General features: G+C 40.8%; 2 protein-coding genes across 4 annotated transcripts in view; both read right to left on the reverse strand.

Moving 5' to 3' along the window:
- Window positions 1–178: 178 nt before the first annotated feature.
- On the reverse strand, window positions 179–16,681 carry MCUB (mitochondrial calcium uniporter dominant negative beta subunit). 2 transcript variants are annotated; one of them, XM_030450124.1, is made up of 8 exons: window positions 16,208–16,681; window positions 5,854–5,920; window positions 5,295–5,462; window positions 4,287–4,391; window positions 3,924–4,084; window positions 2,955–3,158; window positions 1,202–1,318; window positions 179–338 (listed from the first exon to the last, which is right to left on the reverse strand). In XM_030450124.1, exons 1-8 carry the CDS (start codon window positions 16,316–16,318, stop codon window positions 261–263), a joined length of 1,011 nt encoding a protein of 336 aa, XP_030305984.1. In that variant the 5' UTR covers window positions 16,319–16,681; the 3' UTR covers window positions 179–260. The 2 variants fall into 2 exon arrangements, with proteins under 2 accessions (XP_030305984.1, XP_030305983.1); XM_030450123.1 differs by having other exon boundaries at window positions 5,295–5,465.
- Window positions 16,682–18,354: 1,673 nt separating this feature from the next.
- SEC24B (SEC24 homolog B, COPII coat complex component) overlaps window positions 18,355–25,529 on the reverse strand; it is a 36,882-nt gene continuing 29,707 nt past the window's right edge. The window contains exons 18-23 of one of the 2 annotated variants that reach the window (XM_030449697.1): window positions 24,890–25,065; window positions 23,826–23,963; window positions 22,680–22,784; window positions 21,616–21,708; window positions 21,321–21,424; window positions 18,355–20,594 (exon numbers count right to left, since the gene is read on the reverse strand). In XM_030449697.1, the coding sequence (XP_030305557.1) occupies window positions 20,480–20,594; window positions 21,321–21,424; window positions 21,616–21,708; window positions 22,680–22,784; window positions 23,826–23,963; window positions 24,890–25,065 (731 nt within the window). In that variant the 3' untranslated portion in view covers window positions 18,355–20,479. The remainder of the gene's footprint in view (window positions 20,595–21,320; window positions 21,425–21,615; window positions 21,709–22,679; window positions 22,785–23,825; window positions 23,964–24,889; window positions 25,066–25,529) is intronic. The other variant, XM_030449696.1, reaches the window with a different exon arrangement.

Consider the following 25,529-nt stretch of genomic DNA (forward strand, 5'->3'; position numbering starts at 1 on the left):
GCTCTATAAAACATCCTTGTCTTTTTACCAAAATGAATGCCTTCATTTTGCTAAAAAAACTTGCTAAGTACCTGAAGAGCTTTGCATCAGCAGCTTCTTGATATTATTGAAAAAAAAAAAAACGTTCCACCATCAACAAACCATCAAGCAAGCTAATAATTTTTAAAAGCCATTTATTGCAACTTTCAAAACTAAAGTGGTAAAAAATATCCAGTTTCTCTAGAGGAAAGGTAAATATTCTCAGATATACAAAACCAAAGTCAGTCCTTGGCACTGATTTCCTGGACTGGAAGCCTCAGGTGCAGAGACTGGCGCAGGCGCCTCAGTGATTCTTCTACCTGCCAGTGCAAGAAAGAGTGAGAAAGAAGTTCATCCTCCTGCATCCTCCTCTGTTTTCTCCTCTTTTCCCACATCCAGCATCTTCCCTGTCTCAGAAGACATTGGTCTTACAAAGGTAACTAAACAAATCAAATGAAGGATGCTGACCATTTCCACACTGTGGCATTTTGCTGCTGAAATCACAGTTCCGAAGTTCATGCTCACAGAGTACCAAAAAAGCATCAAACTCATAATGGGGCTCATTAGGTGTTAAGCTAAAATCAGGGGTAGTTTCAGTTTTCTTTTATGACATTCTGACCCTAGAGATGGATGAGGAAGAACTGAGGAGTGAGACATCAGTCACACTACTCCTGAAAACCACAAAGTTTCTCCTAGGTGTGCACACACCACCTTTTCCATCGAGTCACCCCTGATCTATAAATCTAAACCTTTTACCTAAGGAATTAGGAGTAAGGTACCAAATACTCAACTCTGCAAGGCAGTCTCTTTCCAAGGAAGGGAGGAGGCTGTTCCCACAGGAATTCAGCAAACACACTGCCTCTAAAAACAATGCAGCTGTTGTATTAAAGTGACCAAAAATACAGCATGTTAGAGCATCCAAAAAAAAAAGGATGTGCAGGGCTGATAAACTGGCTTTTTTGTTTTAAATTGAATCCTTGAAGATCTCCCTTTCTGATAAGTTACTGAAGTAGTTTATACAAACATATGATTATTTAAGCAGCTCAAACTGGCTGATAAGCAACACACTGTTTGGAATATAAGTAACCAACCTCAAGGCCAATTTTTTTTGCTAAGCTGAGAGTTAACTGAAAAAGTCTTAACCCAGAGCCTACTTCATTATTTAAAGACTGTATTTAAATACCTCTGCTACGTCTTCTTTGAGCTTGTTGTATTGTTCCACATCAAAATGCTGCTTTTTGGATTTCTTATAGAAGTAGTGGAGGAACTGCCTGTCTTTAGCATCGAGGTAAAGGTAGTCCTGGGGAAGAAAGCAGGGCACATATTGGAAGTTAGCAAGAGACCTGGGTAGAGGTCAGATGACTACCTGGACAACTGAGTTTTGTCTAGAAATTCAGCCTCTTTCAGGATGAGTTATCAACAACACACCCATGTTTTGGGGTAAGAGGCTCCATATGAAGCTATTCCCTTATAGGTCATAAAGGCCTTTCAGACACATGGTAGGAATATTTCTATCATGAATAAAGGAAATTTCAATCAGATTAAAGACATAATAATAACTGGATATATATGGATATATATATATATATATATATAACTGGAATAATAACTGGAGCCACAGGGAACAGACACTACTTGCTAGGAGTCAGAGAAAATCCAGCTGCTATTTCTCAAAGACTTATTTGAAAGTCTGAAGCAATGGTGCCAGCAGCTCTTCAAAAAAGCCCAGTAGTAATCTCTGTATCTACTCATGTAGAAAAAAAGCAGAGATGTCTTCACCCTTCTTAAAAATCAGTGAGAATCAGTAAAACTTGCATTCAGAGCCAGCTGTCTGGAAAAACAGACATTTCTCCCCATTTCACTGGCTCTGTAGATCCACTGGTATTATGGGAAGAATCCCACAAACCTCCCTAAAAAAAAGAGTTTTGCACGTTCAACGTGGAGATTTCATTTTGGGAATAAAGAGCTGAAACAGGAAAGAAAAACATTCCTCAAACTCTTACAGGATTTCAGAACAAATCTGGATTGTGCAGCTCAGTTAAGATACAGGGGGTGTTTTTCACCAGCAAGTTTTTTTCTTCTAAACAAAACCTGTTTCCTGTCCCTTTTCAGCTGTGCAAGATTTACCTCCATGCATTCAAAGTCAAGGAAAAGCAGTCAGATTTTGAAGAACACACAGTTCACATTTTTTCAGGCACTTGATTTAAGTATATTTCAATAATGCAACTGCCAGATTTCCAGGCTGATGGGAACCTTCACCCTTTCTGTGTGAACTTCAGCAAATAAAAGCTTCTCTTCAGTGATTTGCTTCCTTCCCCAGCTAGCGCAGCACTACTAAATGCTCTCCCTTTACAGCTGTGTTTCCTCTTCAAAGGGATCCACAAAAATCTACAATAAAAGGAGAGACTTCCCTCACCACTCTTCATTCCCTAGGTTATGAAATCTCAGTTCTTTGCATCTCATGTGTAAAAAAAATTAGTGGCCATCATGGGCTTCCATAAGCAAGTCTTAAAGGTAGAATTCATTCGAGAATTCATCCCTGTTTTGAGCATCCAAGGCAAACTCAACAATACCAACACATGGCTTATAGCTTGTAAATAATTAATGCTTTGCTAGGTTTTGTTTTCAAAGATTTTCCTCCCTTTTTTTCTTTTAAATCCATTTAAGTGCTAGAAATAAACATTCCTGTGGTTGATGATGTGAGTTTTCTTAGAAACAGGTAATATTTTACCACCTCTTACAAAACCACCTGATATAACCTGGTTTTTACATGATGCAGCATCCATATCCAGCCCCACTGGGGATCAAACAAATCCCTATCTGCTAGCAAGGCCACTCACTGAATTCTAATTGTAATTATTTTCAGAGCCCAAACATTTTCAGAGCCAGCTTCCCTCCTTTCCAACACTTCAGGTACTTACAAAATGAGTTCCCACCTGTTTGGTAAGAACAAAATAGGCATAGAAGGCCATGGCACTCCCATAAGTGATGAAGTAGGTGATGGGCTCCATGATGTCCCACGAGTAGACCCACCACGTGAGCCAAGCCAAAGCTCCTCCTTGGGCTGACAGCAATGCCAAACCAACCCACAGCAGCCTGGAGGTCTTTGCATCTGCACTGGCTGTGATTCCAGCTTTCATCTAAGGGAAAGAAACACAGAAACCTCTTGGAGCAAACATGATGAGTGGATTCTGAACTACTGGGCTAGGACCCTTTTACTGAATCTTCTTACTGACTTAGCCTGCCAAGTAAGAAAATGACTGGAATCCAATCACAAGGAGATCATCTGGCTCTTGTGCACCAAGAAATGCTGCTTTTAATCTCCCCATCACTAGCAATTTATACCTACTGGTTTCCCATTCACCATTCAAGGCAGTTCTGGTTAACACTGAGGCCACAAAGCAGGGCTGAAGCCAAGGAAAAGTCTGGCCACTTTGTAAAGCTCTTTTTGGCTTTTTTATCCACACTGGGTCAGCTCAGCCTCCCACAGATCCACCTTCCCTTCTTGGATTCTGGAAACCATCTGTCCAAATGTTTGGCTTTGCTGCCTTGGTGATACAGCAAACCATAACCTAAGCCACAGATTATTTCTACCTCAGTTTTGGGGTTTTTTTTCTGTACTGGGTATTCAGAACTCTGGGGAAGAGGTGACTTGGAGGACTTGGAATCCCAACTTGTTCTTGACAGCTTTCTCCAGGTATTGTGGCTCATGCACAGGGCACAGCAGGAGGAAAAAGGACTGGAAATAATTTGATTTACATTTGAATTACCCCTCATTTGTGTAACAAGAAAAACAGACACCACCAAGCTGTTCATGCTGATATTTCTTGTATCAGATGACTTACTCCTGATGAAAGGAAATGCTTTTAAATTGTTTTTTTTTTAAAGTAACCCTGCTTTCCAACCTGTTCCAGAGGCAGCAGCTCTTCTTTCAGATGATCCAGTTTCTCTAGTAGTTCTCTCTCCTTCCTGATCTGGTGATCTTCTAAATGGAGAGCCACATACAGCCTGTGAACCAAGGATTTGATATCTTCCATTTCTGTAGCATGCTCACTACTCAGCTTATCTGAAATTAAAATGTTGGTCATGTAACACATTTCAAGAACCTACCCTCCTCCATCCTCTTCCCACCTCTCACCATAAAATCAGGACTTTCCACAGGTAAAAAAAATACAGAAAAACTTCCTTTCTTCAGACAGGTTCCAGTTTTGCTATGCCTTTCCTCAGATCAAGTGACTTTTTAAGTGACAATTCAGCATTGCTCTTACCTTTGGCAGGAGGTGACACAAGATGTGCTGTGTTGTTAATAGCAAGTTTGAAGTCATTCATCAATAAAACCTCCATCAAGGTTGCATCAGAGACTTTGCTGCCATCTGCAGAAGAAAGATATAAGTTCATTTATCGTAAGGAACCTTAAACATTAGGTGATATCCCTTTGAGAAATATGCTGGAGTTCTTTATAATTAATGTTTGGAAGAGAACTATAAATCTTAAGTAAATCTGGTAAATAGTGAGAAACACAACAGACTGCATGTGCCTGAATGTTTTCTCTAGTAGTGAGAAAAAATATAAATCTATTTTCAATGACCTAAAACTAGAGACAAGGGAGCAACTGTGACATGCAATCAGGAAAGCTGGCTCTTAATGGTTTTATCCTGCTTTTCTATTTCTTCCTTCTTTTCATTCCCTCTTTGCCAAAGGCCCTTTCACCCCAAAGCCATTAATTACCTGTGCCTGCCTAGGGCTTAGAAAAGATTTGACACAATTTCAACACATGGAAAGGCTCTGATCAAATAGGATGAGCATACCACAGGCTTTCCCAGGGCATTCTCAACACAGCAGATCTTCCAAGATTACAACTCCAGCAACATTCCCAATTTTGTGAACAACAGGAAAAACATTTGCACACAAATAAGCACTGGAGCATTTATCTAGTTTATATTCAACACAGAAAGGCAGGTGTAATGTGAAACCTGAAAGATCTTTTTTGTCCAACTCTGCTTTTTGTTTCCATGTTGGAAAGGGCCTAAGGTTTGGCAATAACCTCTTTTCTTTAGCATATTACTGTTCCTCCTGCCTGCCAGCTTTCAAAATCTATATTCTTGAGATACCAACCTAGCTACAAAACATGAAGGTTTTTGTTTGTAAATATTTGTCACAGTGCTACTGCCCTCAATCTGTCCCCATGTGTGCACTATAGAAAGGCCAACCAGGCAGAAGTACAGTCCTTGAAAAGGAATATATCCATTTTGGGAAAGGAAAGGGATGTGAGATACCTGGTGCAAAGACTTCTGCCCTCTGGATTCCTTTATCTTCTCTCTGCAGGTCCTTCAGGAATGCCCCAACAGTGGTCACCATGGGCTTCACAGTGAAAATACAGCGTTCACTTCTTGTGGGCAGTGTGAGAGTTATCACAGGGAGACCATGTCTGTAATTAATAGTTACTCCTCAGGGAGGGAAGAAAAGAAAAATTAAGTGAAAAAGTCGCAAGTCATGGTGGAATTTAAAAAAAAAATTTAAAAACATATTATGGATAAAGAAAACCACACGAAACGTGTTGTTCTGTTTCTAGGAGATAAACAGTCAGACATCAAGATGGTCTCCCAGGGAAAGTGATGGATTCCCCCACTTTGGAAAGTGTTAAATCTCAGCTCAGTGGGATGCTGGGACATCTCATATAAGCAATATTAGAAGGGTTGGACCAGGTGATCCTCAAGGTGCCTTGCAACCTGACATTCTGTGCTTCTACATATTTACACATCTGTATAACATGCAATTAACATATTTTGGCTCTACTCCCAGAAAATAAAGGAAGATCTTGCCGGGCAGACTCACCATCAGATGTCTCCAGTGTGCTGTGAGGTCCTGCTAGCCCCTGGCTCCATCTCACCCTGCCCAGCCCCTGCAGCACAAGACAGGGACTCAGGGTTAGGAAGCTGAGTGTGTGTTGGGTTTCCCTGCCTGAAGGCAGATTTGCCTTCTGGGTGACCCCAAACCCCAGGTGTTGTTCTGAAGGGAACCCCCTCCTTTACAGATTTCTGGTTAAAAAACCAGAACCATCCTTACAGAAAGCAGAAGCGTTGCCAAAGGGGTGTTCAGGTACTGCCCCTTGGTTTGACTTTTTGTCTAGTGTGGAGTAAATAAGGCATAAGGGAAAGGGAAAGAAATGAAGAAAACCCAAAAAATCCAAACCATGAAGTGTTTCTGAAGCACTTCAAACAGCTCTTACAGTAAGACCTCTTGTCTACCCCAAAACCATCTGACTGACAGATGTCTGCCCCATGGCAGAAGTGTTCTGCAAGAGTTCAGAGGCCACACTGTAACTTAAAGCAGTGTTCAGGGTTTCAGTGAAGTCTTGTGCTGCTGAATCATAACCACAAGGCCATTCTTCAGGATCTCAGGTAAAATAAAAACCCATTGGTTTTTATTTAGTGACCATGCCGAGGTCACTCTGCTTTGTAATTCTGTATATATCTATATGCACACATATATATCTTATATATATGAAAAGTTAGCTACATTCATGGTGTTAAAAGACAGCAACAACAACACAAAGTACACAAGTTTTTAAATCCAAACAGCTGTTTCACCTGCAGCTGAGATGGTGCTGCTGGAGCCAACAGCATCACTAGCCCTTGGTACCACACCCAGCAGCAGGAACCATCCCCTGTGTCCTGGGGATTTTGGACCTGCATGGCCATGCCCATCCCTTCCAGGGGGATCTGTGAGGACCATCAAGACACTTCAACAAAACCACGTCGAAACAGAGAAGAGAAAGTGCTCTGATTAAGCCAGGCACTTAAAGCAGTCTGGCCACACTGTGGAAGATGCAAACCCTCTGAAATAAAAGTCCTCTGCTTCTACACCTATTCCCCCTGCACAAGGAGAGGAACAATTTTCCCCTGAAGCAGAGCAGGACCCATAGCCCAGCTCACCCACAAAACATTCAGAAATATCCAGGGAGACAACACTCAACACATGATCTGATTTTACACGACTGATTTCACACTGATTACAGTGCCCACAGTAATACTCAATAGCCTGGAACAAACGTGTTGTTTCTACTAAAGGGTATATTTAAGGAACTAATTTTTCTTACAGACACTGGCTGGGTAACTCTGCAATCAACACTTAGATATTTATCCTCCAACCTGCCTCAGCCACAGCTCCATGCTCAAATTTGGCCACTGCTCCATGCTTGTACTGAAAGGTTCCTTAATTTATTTTTTTTTTTAATTGTAGGATGATTTGTGTTGGATGTTTGCTTCATCCCAAGCAAAAAAGGAAGTTCATCTGCCCTCTTCTTCAAGTGCCATGCACTACTACAGCTGAAATATTCTATTCCTCCAGTGTGAGATGGTGCAGATGATGCCCCAAGCTAAACTCATAAGAATCCTTCCCAAAATAGCATTACCACAGTCTGATAATATGAATGCTACAGTCTCGTGTATTCTCATTTCCTTCCTCTCGAAGACAATGATAAAAATTTGAAGTAGAAAAACCCAGTAATAAAGAAAATGCACTACTCCACTAAGAATGCTCAGGGAAGCAGCTTGCAGAAAGGAAAAAAAGTCCAAGAGCTGGAATTAGGGGCTCCCAATCTGCAAACCTCTTTGCTAAGCAAGACCTGTATGTTCATACTGATAAAAATGCTACAAAAGTATGAAATCCAAAGTTCTGGACACCTCTATGGGTGTAAGCAGCACTGCAATCAGTTGTCACTTCCAAGACAGGACCAAGGAGCTTCCATTCATAGCTGGGGTTTGCAGCAGAAGTCTCAGACTGTTTGCAGGAGAAGAAATGTTGGTTTTAATGGGAATTTTAGGACACAATTTATTCCTGTAACTCCAGCTCAGCTGTCACCATTAGAAGGGTAATGCCAGGAGTGCATTCCCACATCAACTTTCAGATCCCTAGCAAGCAGCAATCTCATTCCCAGGCCAGCTGTTCCACTCCAGAGCTCCACTGAGAACACAGAGCTCCCACAGCAGGCATTTTCCTAGCACCAGATAAATTCACTTCAGCACGAGTAGCAACAAAACAGATGATTATGTTGCATTTGGCAGTGGGTGAGAAAAAAAAAACAGCTTCCAGCTTGGCGTTTGGCCTTTGTACAAAAGAGAGCTCAGCATCCCATGGTGCAGGTGCAAAACCCATCTGCTATTTGCCAGTGCTTGAGGCTCAGCCTGCAGGGTGGCCCAGGGCCAGCATCCCAAAGGGTAAGGATCCATCCCAGCTCCTGAATCCCCCAGAGCTCCACACTGAAGGGCAACTGAGAATCCTGCCTCACTTCCAGACACAGCACCCACCACCCATCAACTTCTTGCTGCTTTGAGAGAGCAGCTGGCTTCCTTGGAGGCCCTAGCAGCATGCCCAACCTCTGCCTCAGCAAAGAAAAAGACAATTTTGAATTTTTTGTTATTCTTGACAAGCTGCTCACCTTGATTCACAGCCTCTCTGGGTGTCCAGCTGGCTCAACACTTCATTTCTCCCTTGCCTTAAGACCCTTAAAAAGGAGTAATGTATTTTAAAAATGTTTTCAAACTGGCTCTGCTAAGGCATTGACATGATTAGAAAGAGCTTATTGATACAGTTATCATCAGGAAACACCTCAATAAAGTCACAGGAGGTAAGTATGTTTGTGTATATATATACATGTATATATATGGAAGTCCTTTAGCTCCTGCTACTAGGTCTGAAATGTCTAATTTAAAAAATCCATCCCAGTTTTCTTCCCCATTAATTATCAAATCTATCAGCTCTAATATAGAAAATAATCAGCAGCAAAACTTAGTGGCAATTACACAGCTAGATACTAGGTTGAGACTTGCCTTTATGTTTGTCAGAGCATCGTTCCATCTATTCTTTCATATTTTTATCATTTTAACTAGCCTGCCACAAATTAAACATGCAAGTGTATTATTATCAATATTATCACATTATCATACCATGCTAGTCAAGGTATTTTGAGTTTACTTTCAAAGCAAACAGAAAACAGTTGGCCAGGAAATGGTAAAAAATAAAACTCAACCCCCCTGATCACTATGAAAGAGACACACAAAATATTCAAGGACTTCTTGCTGTCCAGGGACTGGCTGTGGGCACAGAGGACACTGCTAAAACTACAGAGGGAAAGAGCCTCCTGAACCTTCCCACCTGCTTTGGTGAAGGACAAGTTTTGTTTTGGAATCTGACACTCTGAGAAAAAAGCTTCCCCTTAACCAAGAGCCTGAAACAAGCTCTGGCATCACTGCTCTGCTCCTCATCCTGGGGGAAGGTGCCTGCTGGAGGCACCACACACTCCAGAAGGATTTTCTGGGTCAGGAACACCAACCCAAACCCACTGAGCAGCTACACCCTGCTTCCAGGATCCCAGGATCTCCATATGGAGAGTGATTTCTGGCTAGAGCTGCCCACTCAAAGAAGCCCCAGTGAGAAGAATAATCTGAGCCCAATCTGCATCCAAGACCATCTGCAATTTGCAACATAGACAGCCAGGACTATGAACTCAGCATCCTCCCTGCTGGAATGGAGAAAACGGGATCAACCACGTGCTCAGACTGTTGTTTGGGTGTGAGGGAGAAAGGCAGTGGGACAGCCTTTGCAATACCATTGTACTTGTACAACCCAAACCTGTATTTATGTTTGGATGCCAATGAGATTGCAGCTGGCTTAGGGGAATCCCCAGAGAGCATCATTCCTTAGGAGAAGAGGAATTTGGCCATTGCAGAAAGGTAAGAAACTCCCAAGGAAACACTCGCCAGGCTGCACACCTCTATGAAATGCTGAAGATTGGCACCTCTGTGATGATTTGCCCATATTAAAGTCTGATCTATAGCAAAATATATTCACTTGACACTTCCACTGCCATGAAGACTTTCATTTTTCTGCCAGACAACTTTCAACAAGACAAGAGGGCAGGGTATTAAGTTGTGCCAGGGGAGGTTTAGGTTGGACATTAGAAAGAATTTCTTTACCTAGAGGGTGATCAGACATTGGAATGGGCTGCCCAGGGAAGTAGTGGATTCTCCGTGTCTGGAGATATTTCAAAAGAGACTGGATGTGGCACTCAGTGCCATGGGCTGGGAACTGCAGCAGGAGTGGATCAAGGGTTGGACTTGATGATCTCTGAGGTCCCTTCCAACCCAGCCAATTCTATGATTCCATGAAGAACAACTTGGGGCTGGGACTCTGAGAAGCATCCATGCTGTAACAGCTATAATTCAGTTTTAGAGCCTGGCCTATTTGATATCTCCACCAATGACTCCAGACTCAGTCATATTCTCAGTGTACTTACAGTCATGGGGCATTGCAAGACCAAGCCTGAAAACTCAACCTTCAGGCTGCAATCCAAGCACTGCAATCCTGATTTTATTATTCCAGAAAGGCAACAAACACTGAGCACACACCTTTGGATTCAGACCTACATACAAAGTGTAGTTTCATACCCTGTAGCACAAACTTTATGGCATCAGATAATGTTTTCAATACTATAATAAAGAATGCAGGAGAACGCTGTCACAACCAAGGGATTAAAATGAGGAAAAAAAAAAAAAAAAAGTGGTAGAAAAGTCAGTGCAGGAAATTTAGTGGTTGCACATTAAACTGGGATGAGCTCCAGGTCTGCAAAAAAAATATTGTCACCTGTTTTACAGGAATCTGCTTCTGACTGAGAGCCATGGCAGCTGAGACTCTGTAGCACTCAGAAACAGCTCTAAAGCAAAAGATCCTGCTGTGGTACCAATGCCTGGGAATACATCCCGGCAGGAATCTTGCTGCAAGATTTTTTTATGAGATTTTTCTTGGTTTAAATGAGTTGCAACTCATCCTGCCACAAAGATGACACCTCTAAAAAACCTCTAAAAATGTGGGAGCCTTCATGGAATCCCTGTGCTGCACCTGTAGCAAAGCTCCCTCTTTGGGATAGTACAGGGAATGCTTCCAAAACTTTTCCAAACCAACAAGCAAACTGCCAAAGGGAGTGCCCCAAACACAAGTAACATGATGCTTGAATAGCTCAGGACTCTAAAAAAAGCCTTTGGGAAGGCTCTAACATGAGGCAGGGTCTCAACAAGCAGCAGGTTAAAATTTTAAGGGAAAATGGGAACTAAAAGCAGAGTCCAGTGTAAGACAAAAAAAGTGTAAGGCTGATCATGGCAGTCAAAAAAGCTCCAAGGATTTGATTCAGTTTTCTATTTAAAAGTAATTCAGGGCCACCAGAAGTCAAATGAAAACAGAGCAAGGCAAAAGGGACACAATCACCCCCACCATGGACAAGAAAAACTCACAACAAATGAGTTATTCCAGAGTCTGGACTGGAGAGAAAAGATGCAGAAGGGGAGTGCATGAGATCAGCTGTAGAAATGCAAAGGGTGGTGAATGTCTGTGCTAGATATGAGAGCTCTCCCCCCCAGAAATATTTCTCTGGACAAACAGAAGCAGCTGCCAGATGAGAAGAGAGAACAGCAAATGGCTGGCAGGAATTCCCAGTGCCACCCTGGTATTCTGGCACTGCCACACTACCAAAGGCAAAGAAATGAACTGGCTGAGATGGACACCTGTCCTCCAGCCCCTGCCAGAAAGCTTCTAATGGCCTTTTAAAGGCTTTTTTATAAATTAGGATTTGTAAGAGTGAGCAGAACTTCCATAAACAAACTATTTAGTGGGCTGTATGGTTTTTCTAGAGATATTCCAGTATGAGCACAAGGTTTTTGTTTAGGAAACAAAACTGGGATCAACAAGCTAACTATTGTGCAGAGCTTCCAAAGGGAAGGCAAGAAGGGGAAAACAAGCCCAGAAACCACAAGTTTTTGGCTATAATTAGACCTCAATTTCCGAAGGACTTGAGTAGGCTGAAAATACAAACTTATACCACATTTATGTGAAATTTCAACTGCACAAGGACAAGTCTCTGCACCCCATAGGATGTCCAGGGGGTTGCTGCTCTTACAGGGTATCTTAGAAATTCCAAAAGTATGTGCAAAAAAAAAAAAAGGGGCAAAATTGCAAACCCAGGTGAAAAACAAACACGTTTTCAATGATCCTGTGGCTACTTGGACACATTTAGACCCTTATAAGATTGTATAAAACTGAAGGACAAACTGGGTAGGTGTAACACTGGGAGCTTGTGGTATTTGGGAGCAAGATGCATAAATAGAAAACCATCAGGAAGGACAGGAAAGAAAAGCTCAAGCCATTCTGAGGTAGTGGGCAGCCAACAATTTACCAGCTGAAGGCATTAAAAGAAACATTTTTAACAGATATGGGTGAAAATGGGAACTGACCAAAAAAAAAAAAAACAAAACCAAAAAACCAAGCAACAAACCCACAGCAGAAAATAACCCCCCTTCTGCTTTCTGCAGATAAACAAAACCAGTGACTCTCCTACTGGCTGCAGTTTGCAGCTAGGAAGAAAATTCCTCTCAGCAAGAAGCATATGTGGTATCCTCATCATTGAAGAAAACAAATCTGTAATGGTTTTCACAGATGCCTTTGAAATTTCATCTTGTCAGCTTACAAACCAGTGGATTTCAGAGGCAAAACTGTGAATTTTGCGTGCAAAAATGAAAAATGTGTTTTGAATCAACTGTTCAGTAAACTCACGTTTTGAAAAAACTGAAATTTATCCATTTTAGTTCCCTCCCTTGTTCAAAACAAATGTTAGCTTTGCCAGGAGGCAGTTTCACCACTCCAGCATCTTCAGACAGGATAGAAACAAGGTAGAACTTGGGCTTCTTTTTCCCCAGTTGCTGCCCATCCCCAGTGAAACAGGCATACTGGTACAGAGCTCCACAGTATGGGCTAAACTGGGAATCTCACATGTATGCAGCACAATTTTAGGTTAGTTGGACTCAGCATTGAGGAGAAGCTAACTAGGATCATCTAAAATAAAATATTAAATCCATAAGACATTAAATCCAAACATTAAATCCATTAAATCTTCAGTGTTTCCTGGCTTAGAAGGTTTATGATGGTCCTGCTCTGGGGTTGGACTCGATGCTCTTGGGAGGTCCCTTCTAACCCCTGACTCTATTAATATATTAAAAAAAAATTTAAAAACCCCACAACACAACATTTTTAAGCTTTGATTCTGTGTTTACACATCTGTTCTCCATGGCAATATGGTGAGGGGAGCTTCTCCTGTGTCCTCCTCTCAGCAGATCTGCAGGAGTTCAAATGTGCAAGTGAAGAGGGAATGAAAGAGCTGCAACACTGGTTGCAGGTTTATTCACCAGGTGAAATAACTGCAGCATTACAAATCTGGGGCTCTAACAAAACAAAGAGCACCCTTTAGGGGGCAAAATTGGAAAACCTGTCCATAAAACACAATATAACAAAATGCTTCACTTTGTTTGAAAAGCTAAGTGTCTGCACTTAAAAAAAAACAAAATAAAACCAAACAAAAAAGCCTCACAAAATAACAAGCAATAAAATAAAATAAAAATATACAAATATATCTTTATATTAAAACATTGTTATATTTATATTAATATATTTTATATTAAGACATTATTTTATATCAAGACATTATTTATACTTATTTATATTAAATATATATATTTTTATACAAATAAAAATTTGTATAAGCAATGCTCCAAAGGCAAAGCAGCTCCTTATGACAGCAATCTCTGCTTTTACAGAAAAACTACAGCAAATGAGCCATGCACTCCTGGTTAATACCTGCACATCTTGCAGGATGAGATGACTTAAGGACACACTCCATAGTCCTGCACGGCCACTGAATTATCACCTCCAGCTTTACCCATAAAAACCAACACTCAATGCCCCCCAAAAGGTATCTGGGGCAGAACCAATTCTCTTTGCCAAACCCAGCACAAAATAAGCTTGAGAGCATGGCCCTTGGTGGCACAAAGGTGACAAGTGACTGAGCTCTGCTTTCCTCACAAGCACCCCAACATTTCCTTCCAGAGCTAGAGACAAAATACTTGTTCCCCAAAAGAGCACCAGCCAGCAGCAGAGCCAACCTACAACAGCAGTGATAATTAAACAAAAATATTTTTAAATTACCACTAAAAACCCCCCACTCAAATAGTCACAACAGTGTTTGCAGGGGACACAGATGCAATCTGACATCCTGCATTACACTGAAATCCAACGATTGAAATCCAACTCCAATAACACCTGGGACACTTTGTTTTTTTTTTCCTCACTAGCTTGGAATTCCAGGTGCAGGCCATTTGTTTGATGCTTATGAGAACAAGTATTTTAACTACCTGCACCCTTGCAGACACACCATAAAAAACCTGAGAAGTACCCAAAGATGAAAACAGGAAGGGGAAAATGAGTAAGCAATGAGTATTTCATTATCTCTCATGCTAGCAATTCTGTGAAAAAACGAGAGCTATGGACTGCATGTATAAAAAGCATTTTATATTCATTTATTCCAAGCATTTCCATTATAGAAATACACAGCACCTTTGATTAAACATTTTTCTGAACTGAAATTTCCCTCAGCCTTACAAACACCCCTCTCTTTAACCTATTCAGTGCAAAAACTCCATTCTGAGATGTGTCACTTCTGATCCATCCCACCAAGTAACACCACGGATCATTCTGCCTCTCCTACTTTGAATGGCAGCACTGCCAAAGCAAGAGCTCATCCTCCTCCTCCTCTGCAGTCTCTTTTTGAAGCTTTAGCAGCTTTCAGTCTCATTTTAGAGCCTTAGACAAGTAGGGAGCTTGTCTGCAAAGCAGTGCTCTGAGCAAGGCAGAGATGGCAAACCGAGTAAGATCAGCATGTGCTGAGCGACAGTGTAAAAGCTGAGTGAGGTGCAAGATGCTTTCAGCATGCTGTGTTTGAACCTTAGATGAAGGAGATTAAGTCAACATTTATCTTAAATTTCCTTCTTAAATGTCCTCACATACACACGTGGCAAAGCCAAGAAGAGCCACTCACATTAACAGACATGGGACAAATTAACAGGGAATACCAAAATACCAGGGAATTTTATAAAATGGTTTCTTAACAGCCCGGGCAAATAATCTCAGCAAAAAGCAGTGTTCATCCTGCACAGCTCCTCAGCTGCCACTCCAGCTTTTGAGACCCCAGCTCTGGAAGGAGCCCCAAGAAGTACCCCCCCAGTTCTTCCTTCTCTGGATGTCACCTCACATCCCAGCAAGGTCCTCGTTATGGATCAGCCCTGGACACCGGGATGGGTTATGTCAGGTTTCATCACAGCAACATTTGCAAGCATATTCAGCTGCTATTTAAAACTAATCAAGGATTAATCTGCCTCCCCAGGCACATGGGACTCCAGCACTACCCTATCCTACCTCCTGGTGGATCTTAATTTTTCAGGTCACTGTGCCACCTTTTTTTCCCTTCATCCCTCCTCCTCTTAGGATCTCCGAGACTTCCTGAAGCCAAGGAAAGCTCAGAGACAGATGGACTTCATTACTTTTTTATCTACAACGCACTTTTACGAGAGCACGGAAGGAAAACTTTGTTATTCCTCCCACTTTCACCCAGCAGCACCATTCCCCCATAACTTCAACCATTCAGCTACGACACTTCAACCACTTCGGACTCAGAAAAGCAACAAAATGCCTGAAAAACAACTCAAAAAGCTGGGAGGAGGAAGGGATGCGGCCGGAAGACCCCGGCAGCGAGGTCCCGGTCCTGGAGGCCCGCCCCGGGCTGGCCCCAAACAGACACCCGCCCCAGGATGGCCCCAAACCGACACCTACCCCGAGCTGGCACCGAACTGACACCCGCCCTGGGCTGGCACCGAATCGACACGCGCACGGGAATGGCCCCGAACCCACACCCGCCCTGGGCTGGCACCAAACCGATACCCACCCCGGGGTGGCACCGAACCGACAGTGCCCGGGAATGGCCCCAAACTGACACCCGCCCTGGGCTGACCCCGAACCGACACCCGCGGTCGTAACAGGGGCTCCTCTCGCGCCCCGCTTACTGCCCGCGCCTCTGGCCCGGGGCCCGACCCGCAGCCGCCCTCTCCCCAAGCCCCGGAGAAACGAGGGAGCAGCGGGACAGCCCCACGTTAGATCCGCGGAGCCTCTCTAGCTCCGGCCCAGCCGGGGTTAACACCGTCCCGCCGCCCTGGAGGCGACCGGAGCTCCAGACGAGGCTCCGGCAGCCCCGAGGGACGGTTCCACCTCTTCCCAGCACCGTCCCGGGGTGCACTTGGCCCGCTCCCCGTCTTACCGGAGGTACTGAGGGCAGCGAGGAGCCGTCCCACACGCCGAACAGCACCGGGGGCCGCCGCTTGCCCGGGGGCCAGCCGCTCCGCACCGCCCGCCCCAGCCCCGACAGCATCGTCCCGGTCCTGGTCCCGGTCCCGGACCTCCACCTCCTCCTCCTGCAGGGACCGGGCCGCCTCGGGGCGCGTTCCGCTCGGTGCTGGCTGCCACGCCGGGAGTGGGCGAGCCCGAGCAGAGGGCGTCTCCTCCTCCGCTCCGGAATGGTTTTATTTATTTTATTTTTTATTTTTTTTTCGTGTGCGTTGTTCCTCTCCTCCTCCCCGCCGAGGAGGGGCTGGGCTACGCAGCTCCCTCCGGCCCCATTAGTCGAGCGATCCCCGAGGAGGGCGGCACTGGGGGCTCGGTTGGGTCTCCGTCTCTGTCCCGTGGGTGCCGGGCTGGGAGCTCCTCTGGTCCGAACCGGGAAGGGGTGGATCCGCCGGGCCCCCGCCTGCTGGAGGTGAGAGCAGAGGTGCTGCCCCTTCCTCCCCAGCCAATTAAAAGCGATTTAATTGGCCGTGTTTATAAACGCAATTAAGGGAATTACGCAGTTCTGCCCTCCCCGAGCACCTGCCTTTTATGTAAAATTTACTTTGCAAATTGCCTACTTTTGAGGAACAGGGCTGGTTTTACCCCCCCCCGTGTCCGTGGAACAAACACATTCTGGCACCAGAAACAGCAAAACCTAGAAGGAAAACAACCCTTGAGTTGGTTATTTTTCAGTAAAGTTGGGTTTACAGCAGGAGAGCAGGCAGCAAGGCTTAGCCCATTTCCCAGGCAGTCATTTGGTTGGTACCACCGAAGCCTGAATCCTCAAAAACCCAGGGTTTTGGGTTCAGTGCAAAGTCCTGAAGGAGATCAAACACATCCTGTTAAAAAAGGGAAATGCACAGGAAAAAGTGGTGCCCTTTGGGGTGTTCCTCCCAAGCAATGCTGCACAAAACCAACTTTAGCTGATGATGACACAACAGGAACACAACACAGGAAAATACAAGGGCTGCTAATTACACCCTGCCCGTGATCAGAATACAGCAAAATATACTCTAAATCTGAAATCAGAATGATAGATTTCAGGACTCTTATGTCTTCTAACTTGTTACTTCTAACTAAAGTAATCAGCAACTCAGCTTGTCATTATTTCCTCATAAACCATTATTTCCTTCTTCCTCCTATCTTGAAAACTCTTAAGATGTAACTGGCCTGAAAAGCAGTAAAACTCCAGATTTAAAATTACTGAAGAACTCTTGACTTTAAGGATTACTACCGATGGATCCTGGCTTTAAAAAAAAACCAAAAAAACAGTTCTGACAAAATTGTCTTTACAGCCAAACAAAATCACCTGCACCTGGTCATCATTTCTCCATTACCCTGAAGCTCGACATCAAGATTAATGATTAGCTTACTCCTAATGAGCTTAAAGGCACAATAATCAAACTCAGTAACAATTCTCTGGGAGCTGCATTCTGTGTCCTACCACTGCCAAGAGTTTCTTGGACTGGGATTTCTCCAAACAGGGACTCCCATGCCACCTAGTTGGGAAAAGAGGTACAAGATGTTGCTGTTAGAACTAAGAGATGGACAGGGACACCCACTGGCAGGATTTTAAATGCTGAGAATTTGAACTGATCCCCCTAATTGGGGGCTGGGAAACATTTTCCCCAACCAATCTTAGAAGTTCTCATTAAAAAGGTATGAAATGTATTATGCCAGGTTGAAAAACTTTTAGCAAGAGTTCACAGTCCCTAAAATGGCTCGAGATGATCTTTGGATAGTGCAGGATTTTATTTAAAGAGATAAAAAAGCAGCCCCTTCAAAACAGAGCTTAAAAAGCTTGTTGAGCTCCCCAGTGCATCCCTTAGCAAAGATGAATCCTGTGGTGTAGATTCTGCTGGTAGAGTTGTGTGACCCAGCCCATCCTAAGTAAAACTGTCTTTTAAAATCCTTTTGCTTTGCCATGCCTGCAGATTCTCTGTTGCTCAAAACACCAAATCCTCAGATATTTCTAATTCAAGATACTTCCAGAAACTGTCTTTTTAAAATTTAAACTATACTCAGTTGGAATGGAGATGCACTCTGCTATTAAAAAAAAAAAAAATCACTAGATTCTCTCTGCTGTGTAATAATTTTACTGAACAAATAGCTCTCAAGATGTACTTCTCATCATTTTTTCATATACAAAACCCATAGAATAATAAAGCTTTAAGTAATGGTTTTACAGAATAAGTTGCAATTCATCATGGCATAGTATGTTCCCAGATACTCAATACCAAGCTCACAAGTCAGAAGCATCCATCACTTAGCTTTTAAATTTGTAACATGCTCTTCCCATCTCTGAGATTACAAATGATTTTTAGCATGACTCACTCTTCAGCATCACTTAGCAAATTCATCTAAAAACAAGTACTGAAATCCTGGAGGTCTGATTTAGGGACAAACATTCAGCATCATCTCAGACATTTATTACATGATAAATTAATTTACTAAAAGAAAAGTTTCTCTCCTAAGTAATCTTTGGGTAACTTAAAACACATTTAGTGAAGGACAACACACAAATTTAACTCATAAAAGGTATCTTTTCCAAACCATGAGTTTGGGCTAACATGCAGAATATAACACCACTTGCAGAATTTAATTTAAAGCATTTGCAATCCAAAGCTAGTACTTTTTTTTCTTGACTATTTGATTTAGGGCCTATGGCAGTTAAAATGCAATGTTAACATTATGAAGGCTACTTCAAAGTAAGATGTAATCATACTCATAATAACTTACTGGTTTGTACTTAATTATTACATTGTAGACATGTCATTAAACCAAATAAAAAAAAAGTTCAGAATATTAAGTAAGAGTGTGCTTTATGAATTATTTCTAATGTGCCTCTAGAAAAAGCAAACCAAAACCATCCCAACTTAACAACTGAATTTAAAAATCTGGAATAAATCTATTAAAAAGCCCAAATCATCAAGTTACTAAAACATTAGCAAGAACAAGGTTTCAGAAAGATGCAACCATGTGATTACATTTTGAATTTTGACATTTTAAAGCTTTTACTTTCATTGATATCAGGTAATTTTTATACACACACACACCCTTTTTTTTTTTTCCTTAGACCACAGCAGTAATCAAATTAATAAGTGAGAGTTATTACCCGTGCTTACTCTAAATGGCAGACAACACATGTTACAGGAAACCAGACCAAGACTACAGTAGTTTACAAAACATAAAACAAGGTTAACAGATAAGCCTTCTTTAGGATAACAGATAAGAAAGGTTTTAGGAACTTTATATCAACAGCTCATTGCAGACTATGCAGTGTTTTCTCCTCCCTTCCAGAGGTCTAGGAAATAAAGTGGTAAACATGTTCTCTTCAATATTCAGTTCAGTAAAAGTTTAGTTGCAACAAGATTATGCTTGCATAAATATAAAAACACATGATAAAGCAAAATATTTTTAATTAGTAAGCCAATCATAAATAAACTCACCTAAAATTAACAGAAGAAGCAGCTGTGTTCTTTCTACATGGATTTTTTTTTTAAGCATGTTTTAATAGTCAACTTCATTGTCTAGCCTGGGACAAAACAATTCATCATTGAGCACTCAACAATTCTGCACACTGAGCTAAGTCCTTTTTTTTTTTTTTTTAGTTACATTTTTTACATTTTCTTTACAAACGTAATACTTATATACATTATACATTTTATTTCTACAATTTATTGTACTTTACTGAAACTCTACAACTTTCACAGGGAATCTGCTGAAGTCTTCAGTAAATATGAATTATTCCTTTTAAAAAGAAATTCATATAAACACCCAACATACAGCACTGCCCTTTTGACATCTCTGTTAAGAATTGGGATCTGGAAGGGCAACTAGAATAAATGTAAGAAAAAAAGGCCTTACCTAATTGTACCTTTTGTTAAGAAATATTATCCCACATAGCTACATAAATTCACCAGCTTGCAATAGACAGAGCACCATACTGCTGCACAATTGGAAACGTGTATAAACCAATTTAAAGTTTACTAGAGAAACAGCTCCATCACTCCTAGTGCTTTTGGATGGAAGTTCAATCTGCAAAATTCTTTTGGAAGGGTGAACTTCAGCTGTAAAGCTTCCAAAAAACCAGTACTGGTCACTGTATATTGTGAAGAACAAGTATCCACTTCTGTAACTTCCCAGATGCTTCTCTTGGCCCATGCATCTATCTGCAGTCAGGATTTTTCTTCTGTTTCATTCTTGTTCACTTACAGATCTGCTGTTGGATATTAAGTAAGAATTCATAATATGAGAAAGCTGCTTCTGTCCGATCCTCAATTAAATGTTGAAAAAAATCTGTTTTGGCAGGGCTCTCATCTCTGAAAGAGAGAAGAAGGTATTTTAGTCCAAACATTGTGTAAAAATCCACTCTAAATTCAAGCAAAGGCATAAATTCTAATTGTTTTCTTGTTCTTTGGAGTTGAGACTCAGTCCCAGTTCAAGCAGCAGCCACCACACCAACAGCTAAAGAGCCTCAGTCCCATATTTAAACATTATTTATCTGCATTAGATTCTCTAAAACGTTATCAGGCTCATCAAGTAGTCTTGAGAAGACAAATATAAACTCCAGTATAAACAATCCATAGAAGTTAAACTTCTTAAAGTGGGTCACAGCTTGAAAAGGCTTCAGAACTTGCCTTGTGTCACAAAGCAACTGGACACAGTAACAAATGCATACAATTATTAAAGCATTTACAGACTATTAACCTCACTTGAAGTTTTATAGGTTTGTATTGAAATGATAAAAGCTGTACCAGAAATTAACCTGGTTCATCCTGTTGATCATAAGGCTATCCACTGCTCTGGTGTATTCTTAACAATATGAAATTATGCAACTAATTCCTATCAATAAAACTATTAGTAACTGGTTTTGCAGTAGATTAAAAGAGAACCTTTCCTGCTAAAGGGTTCTAGGTTCTATCGACTCAAAAGTGGATGTTATTCAGTTTCTTCTGGGTCAGATATTCCCAGTTTTCATGAGTGTCAACAAGAAATTGTAAATAGAAGTAGTGAATAATTACTCAGTATCTAACAGACATACTCACTTTATTACTTGAAGAACTGGACTTAAGGGTCTGCTGTCTCTGAGCCAAGATATAAAAGATCGTGTCCTTTCTGAAGACAGAGCATCTACCTCAGGAAGCTGTGTCTGGGTCAAGGAATAGGAAGAAATCATCTTTTCTTAACAAAACTATTTTGAAAAATATGCAGAGAGCCATAACATGACCCAAACCACAAATTCTATTATGAAATTACCAGCCATGGATTACATACACACATTTTTAGTTCAGCTTAAAATGAAAAAAAAAACCCAATCAGTAATATGAGCAAAATGCCTACCATTTTCTGTGGTACTGAGGCATAGTTTGGGTATCCAAGGACATCTTTTATGAAGTTGTTATCACAGTTTTTTCCAATCCAAATGTAAAATATCTGCAAGATGTTAGAATCAGTTTTAATAAAGGCCTTGTATACATTTGACAGAAAGAGGCAAGTGGGGACATAAATGTAATAGTACTGGAGTAATAACTCTGATCACTTGAGAGCTCCAGTTGTAGTTCATATATACAGCTCTATATCTGCTACTTGCACATTTACTTATTAATACATTTATGTCTTTTGGAGTAAGATAACTAAATGACAAAAAGATACAGACAGAATGCAACTACTGAAAGAACAAGGATGCAGGACACATCTATATTGGAACAGCTAATGCACTAAATTTCCCTCCTGAAGTGAAAAGCTTACAATTGTATAAAGTTACACCACTGGCTCAGTTACTGCACACTGATTTCCCCATCTAAAGCCATAGAAAAGCATCAGTGGAGGAAACACATTAATTATTTCAGATATCTAGAGACAGAGGCTGGGTTGATTTCATAGTTATGCTACTATTTGAGTAGCATAATGCTTTATCCAATTAAGTGTGGCTTAGTAAAATTTCTACTAATAATGTAAACTACACCTATGAGTTTCATTCACTCTCCACAACTCCTTGACTTTTGTAATTCTTATGACACACAAGCCACAAATCATACAACAGCTTATATCTGAAGTGGTTTGTTAAGAGAGACTGTAGTACATAAAACTTAATAACCATTAAGAGAACTTTTGGAAAATGGAAATCCATTATTTCCAGAAAAAAAACTCAACTTGATTCCATGTCTTGGCATTTTCTGATCAGTCTAGCAATGAAAAAAATTAACCTCTGAAGCTTTAATATGTAACCAAAGATACACTTCCCTAGCCAAATTATGAAAGCCTTTCACTGGAACACAGGTTACTTCCAGGTTACTCAGAATCCTGATTCATTATACTGTTATTGTTGAGAGTTGACTGTTCTTAATCATTCAGCATACATTGCTCTTTTTAAAAAAAAAAAAAAAATTTAGCTGATAACTCACTGAACCACAATCCATAAGAAAAGCTCCTTCTCTTGTCAACTTCTCTGCAGATAACTTCTGAAGAGGTGGCTGAGGAACAACTCTGTCATTTACGTGTATTGTGCTCTGTAATAAAGACCAATACTCAGTAACACTGGAATATTAAGAAAAATCCTAATTTTGATCCTAATCAGGAAAAAGGAAACAGGAAAAAAATACTGTTAACATCTAGCAAATTTTTTGTAGGCAGTATTTCTCCTGCACTGATACTGAACTTTCAAAAGAATTCTAAATTTTCTACAACCTCCATAGATTTTTTCCAATGCATTCACTAGAAATGTTGCATCAGATTCTTCTCCCTATAAGGGCTCACCTTTTAGTGAAGACACTGAGTTTAGACTCACAGACAGGTGTTTATGAAATATTTTAAAAGAAACTCTGAGACTATAAATACCTCAGATTATGCTGAACTAGAAAGAAACTCCTCAAGAAACTACTCCAGTTATCATATAATCTTTTATGATACTTAAACCCAGACTTCTACTTATGCTTTTCCAAAACAAGTGACTAACAAGCTCATGAAAACTTACTTAAAAACCCCTCTTATTTTTGCAAATACTAACTTTGAACCTCAATAAAATATCATTTTACTTCTTACTATTAGAAATTGTTTCCTAGGCTACTACTAAAGGACAAAGTAATTAAACTTGGCTTCATTAGTCTGATCATGACCATCCAGAAATACAATTCTGTTTTGACCACATCTGTCTGAAAAGGCACTGGAAGTCTGTAATTGAAGGCAACTTTACCAGGTTTCACTATACAAAAGTCAGAATCTACCAGCAAGTCTGCTTCACCTATTCCCCCCAGACAGTTCTAAACACAAAACCACACTGGAATTGTTAAAATGCACACAATCTTCTCTGTGTTCTTTGTACAGCAGAAAAACATGGTAATATTGTGGTCACTGAAACAAGCTGAAGTAAACTCACAGTTCTACTCATAGCATTCAACTGTACTGGGAAATAAAACCCTGAAATGTTTTCCTTGATTTTTTTTTGTTCTGAAAAATGTGGTTTACGTTACAATAACTTTACTGCAGCACAACACCAGGTGTAACAAACTATGAGAACAAGGAAATCATAAACACCAGGCTTCATACATTACCTCATCAATCAGCTTGTCTATCCTGTACAAGTTGGGATGTATCATTTTCATCAAATGAACAAGTGGCTGACTCTTCATCTGGCACATGGCATACACACGATCATCCAGCCGTGTACTTGTGCCTGTTCTGAATGCTTTCTGTGAAAGAACAGTCTTGTTACACAAAAATCCTGTATTTTGTCACACTTAAACAGCATATTTCAGATTTTTCAAAGTGTCAGGCAAAGGTTTTGTGAAGACAGGTATCTCATTAGCATCTTAATCAAACAGAATACCTTTTAAAACTTAATTTGTTTTTCCTCCTTGTTGGTGAAGGAGAAGAAAAAATTTTGCCCCCCAGTTTGTGTCAAATTTTGATTGTAACTGGGCCTGCATTTCTCATTTTTACTCTTGGCAAATGTTAAAGGCCTATGAAATGCACCAGTGCAAGATATCACAGGCAGATCAGTCAGACAAAAGTCTTTAATCAGTCAGATTTACTGATAATAAAACCCATCAGTAAGTTATTTATTTTTAAGTATGCTGTGCAGTAATAGAAAGAATCTAAAAAATAATAAATCAAAAAGTAGCAACTCCTATGTGAGCTTTAAACTATATAACTTTCTGTAATAGACTTCACTGTATCTCTGTGGAAATTAATTTTCCCTCTTGGTACTCTGAAGTATAGGCACTGAAAATACTTGACTTGTCTTTTCTTCATAAAATAAAATTAAGGAACTACTAATAAGTGGCTTCCAACAATTTTTATGGGCAACACCAACTAGCTGCTAAAACAGGAGAAATGCTAATTGTGAGAGTATATTTTTGGTTTAATTGTAAAACAAAGTGAGACAAAATGTAAAAAATTTCAAAATCAAGCAATAAGCTATTTCAATCAACTATTCCAATAAACTATTCAGGCACTAATTAATGTAAGCTAACATAGTCACCTTGCATGTCAAAGTCCTTTAAACTCTAAGAGAATAACCCAATTTTCGTAACTTTAAAGTGCAGACACAGCTTGATCTGGAGCTGAAGAAATCCTCAAATCGAACAATAAATTAATCACTGACCCATCAGATTACCTGTTTGAGAAGGGCCAAAACATAGAGTGGAAACAGCTTGAGGGAATTTGGTGCCATCAGCATGGACTGCTGCAGATTTGAGGCAGTTGACATGTATGCTGCCAAGGAGTCAACCACAGCATTAACCAAGGCATCTCTGGCATCCGAGAGACTGGAGGAAACGGAGCGATCCACGGCTGTGGGGTGAGAGGGATACAAAGAGTGACTGGAGTTGGCCTCATGGAAAATACTGGATTTTGAAAATACTGGTTGAATTTTTGAAAATATTGGCTGTGGTTTTGGGTGATGCTTTTTAAGGTTTTCAAAAACACCTGTGGTCCTAACCTTTTTTAGGAGAAGCAGGAAATAAGGTGATTCTCCATACAGAAATGTGCTTAAACGTGGCTCATCTCCACTACCTAGCTCCTGCTCTTGGAGAATTAAAAAAATAGTTTAAAGCTGTGGTATATAATCAAGAAAAAATAAAAAGCTTGTTTTAAACCTTATGCAAGGTTAGTTATTGCTGAAACTCTCTGCTGTTTAGCTGCAATTATATTTTATTTTTTCACCCCTGTTATTTTACTGGCATAATAATGATTAGTGTCAAAGACACTAATCTCTGCTAATGAAGGGCTGCAAAGCTTTGGTTGGAGGAAGCCAC

This window comes from Calypte anna, chromosome 4A (assembly GCF_003957555.1).
Source record: "Calypte anna isolate BGI_N300 chromosome 4A, bCalAnn1_v1.p, whole genome shotgun sequence".
Classification (NCBI taxonomy): domain Eukaryota; kingdom Metazoa; phylum Chordata; class Aves; order Apodiformes; family Trochilidae; genus Calypte; species Calypte anna.

Coding starts and splice junctions, on each gene's coding strand:
- MCUB (XM_030450123.1), bottom strand. CDS start 16,318: ATGCTGTCGGGGCTGGGGCGGGCGGTGCGGAGCGGCTGGCCCCCGGGC. Junction 5,921..16,207: donor CGCTGCCCTCAGTACCTCCG/GTAAGACGGGGA, acceptor CTTGTGCTGCAG/GGGCTGGGCAGGGTGAGATG. Junction 1,319..2,954: donor ATTTTGTTCTTACCAAACAG/GTGGGAACTCAT, acceptor TTTCTTCCCCAG/GACTACCTTTACCTCGATGC.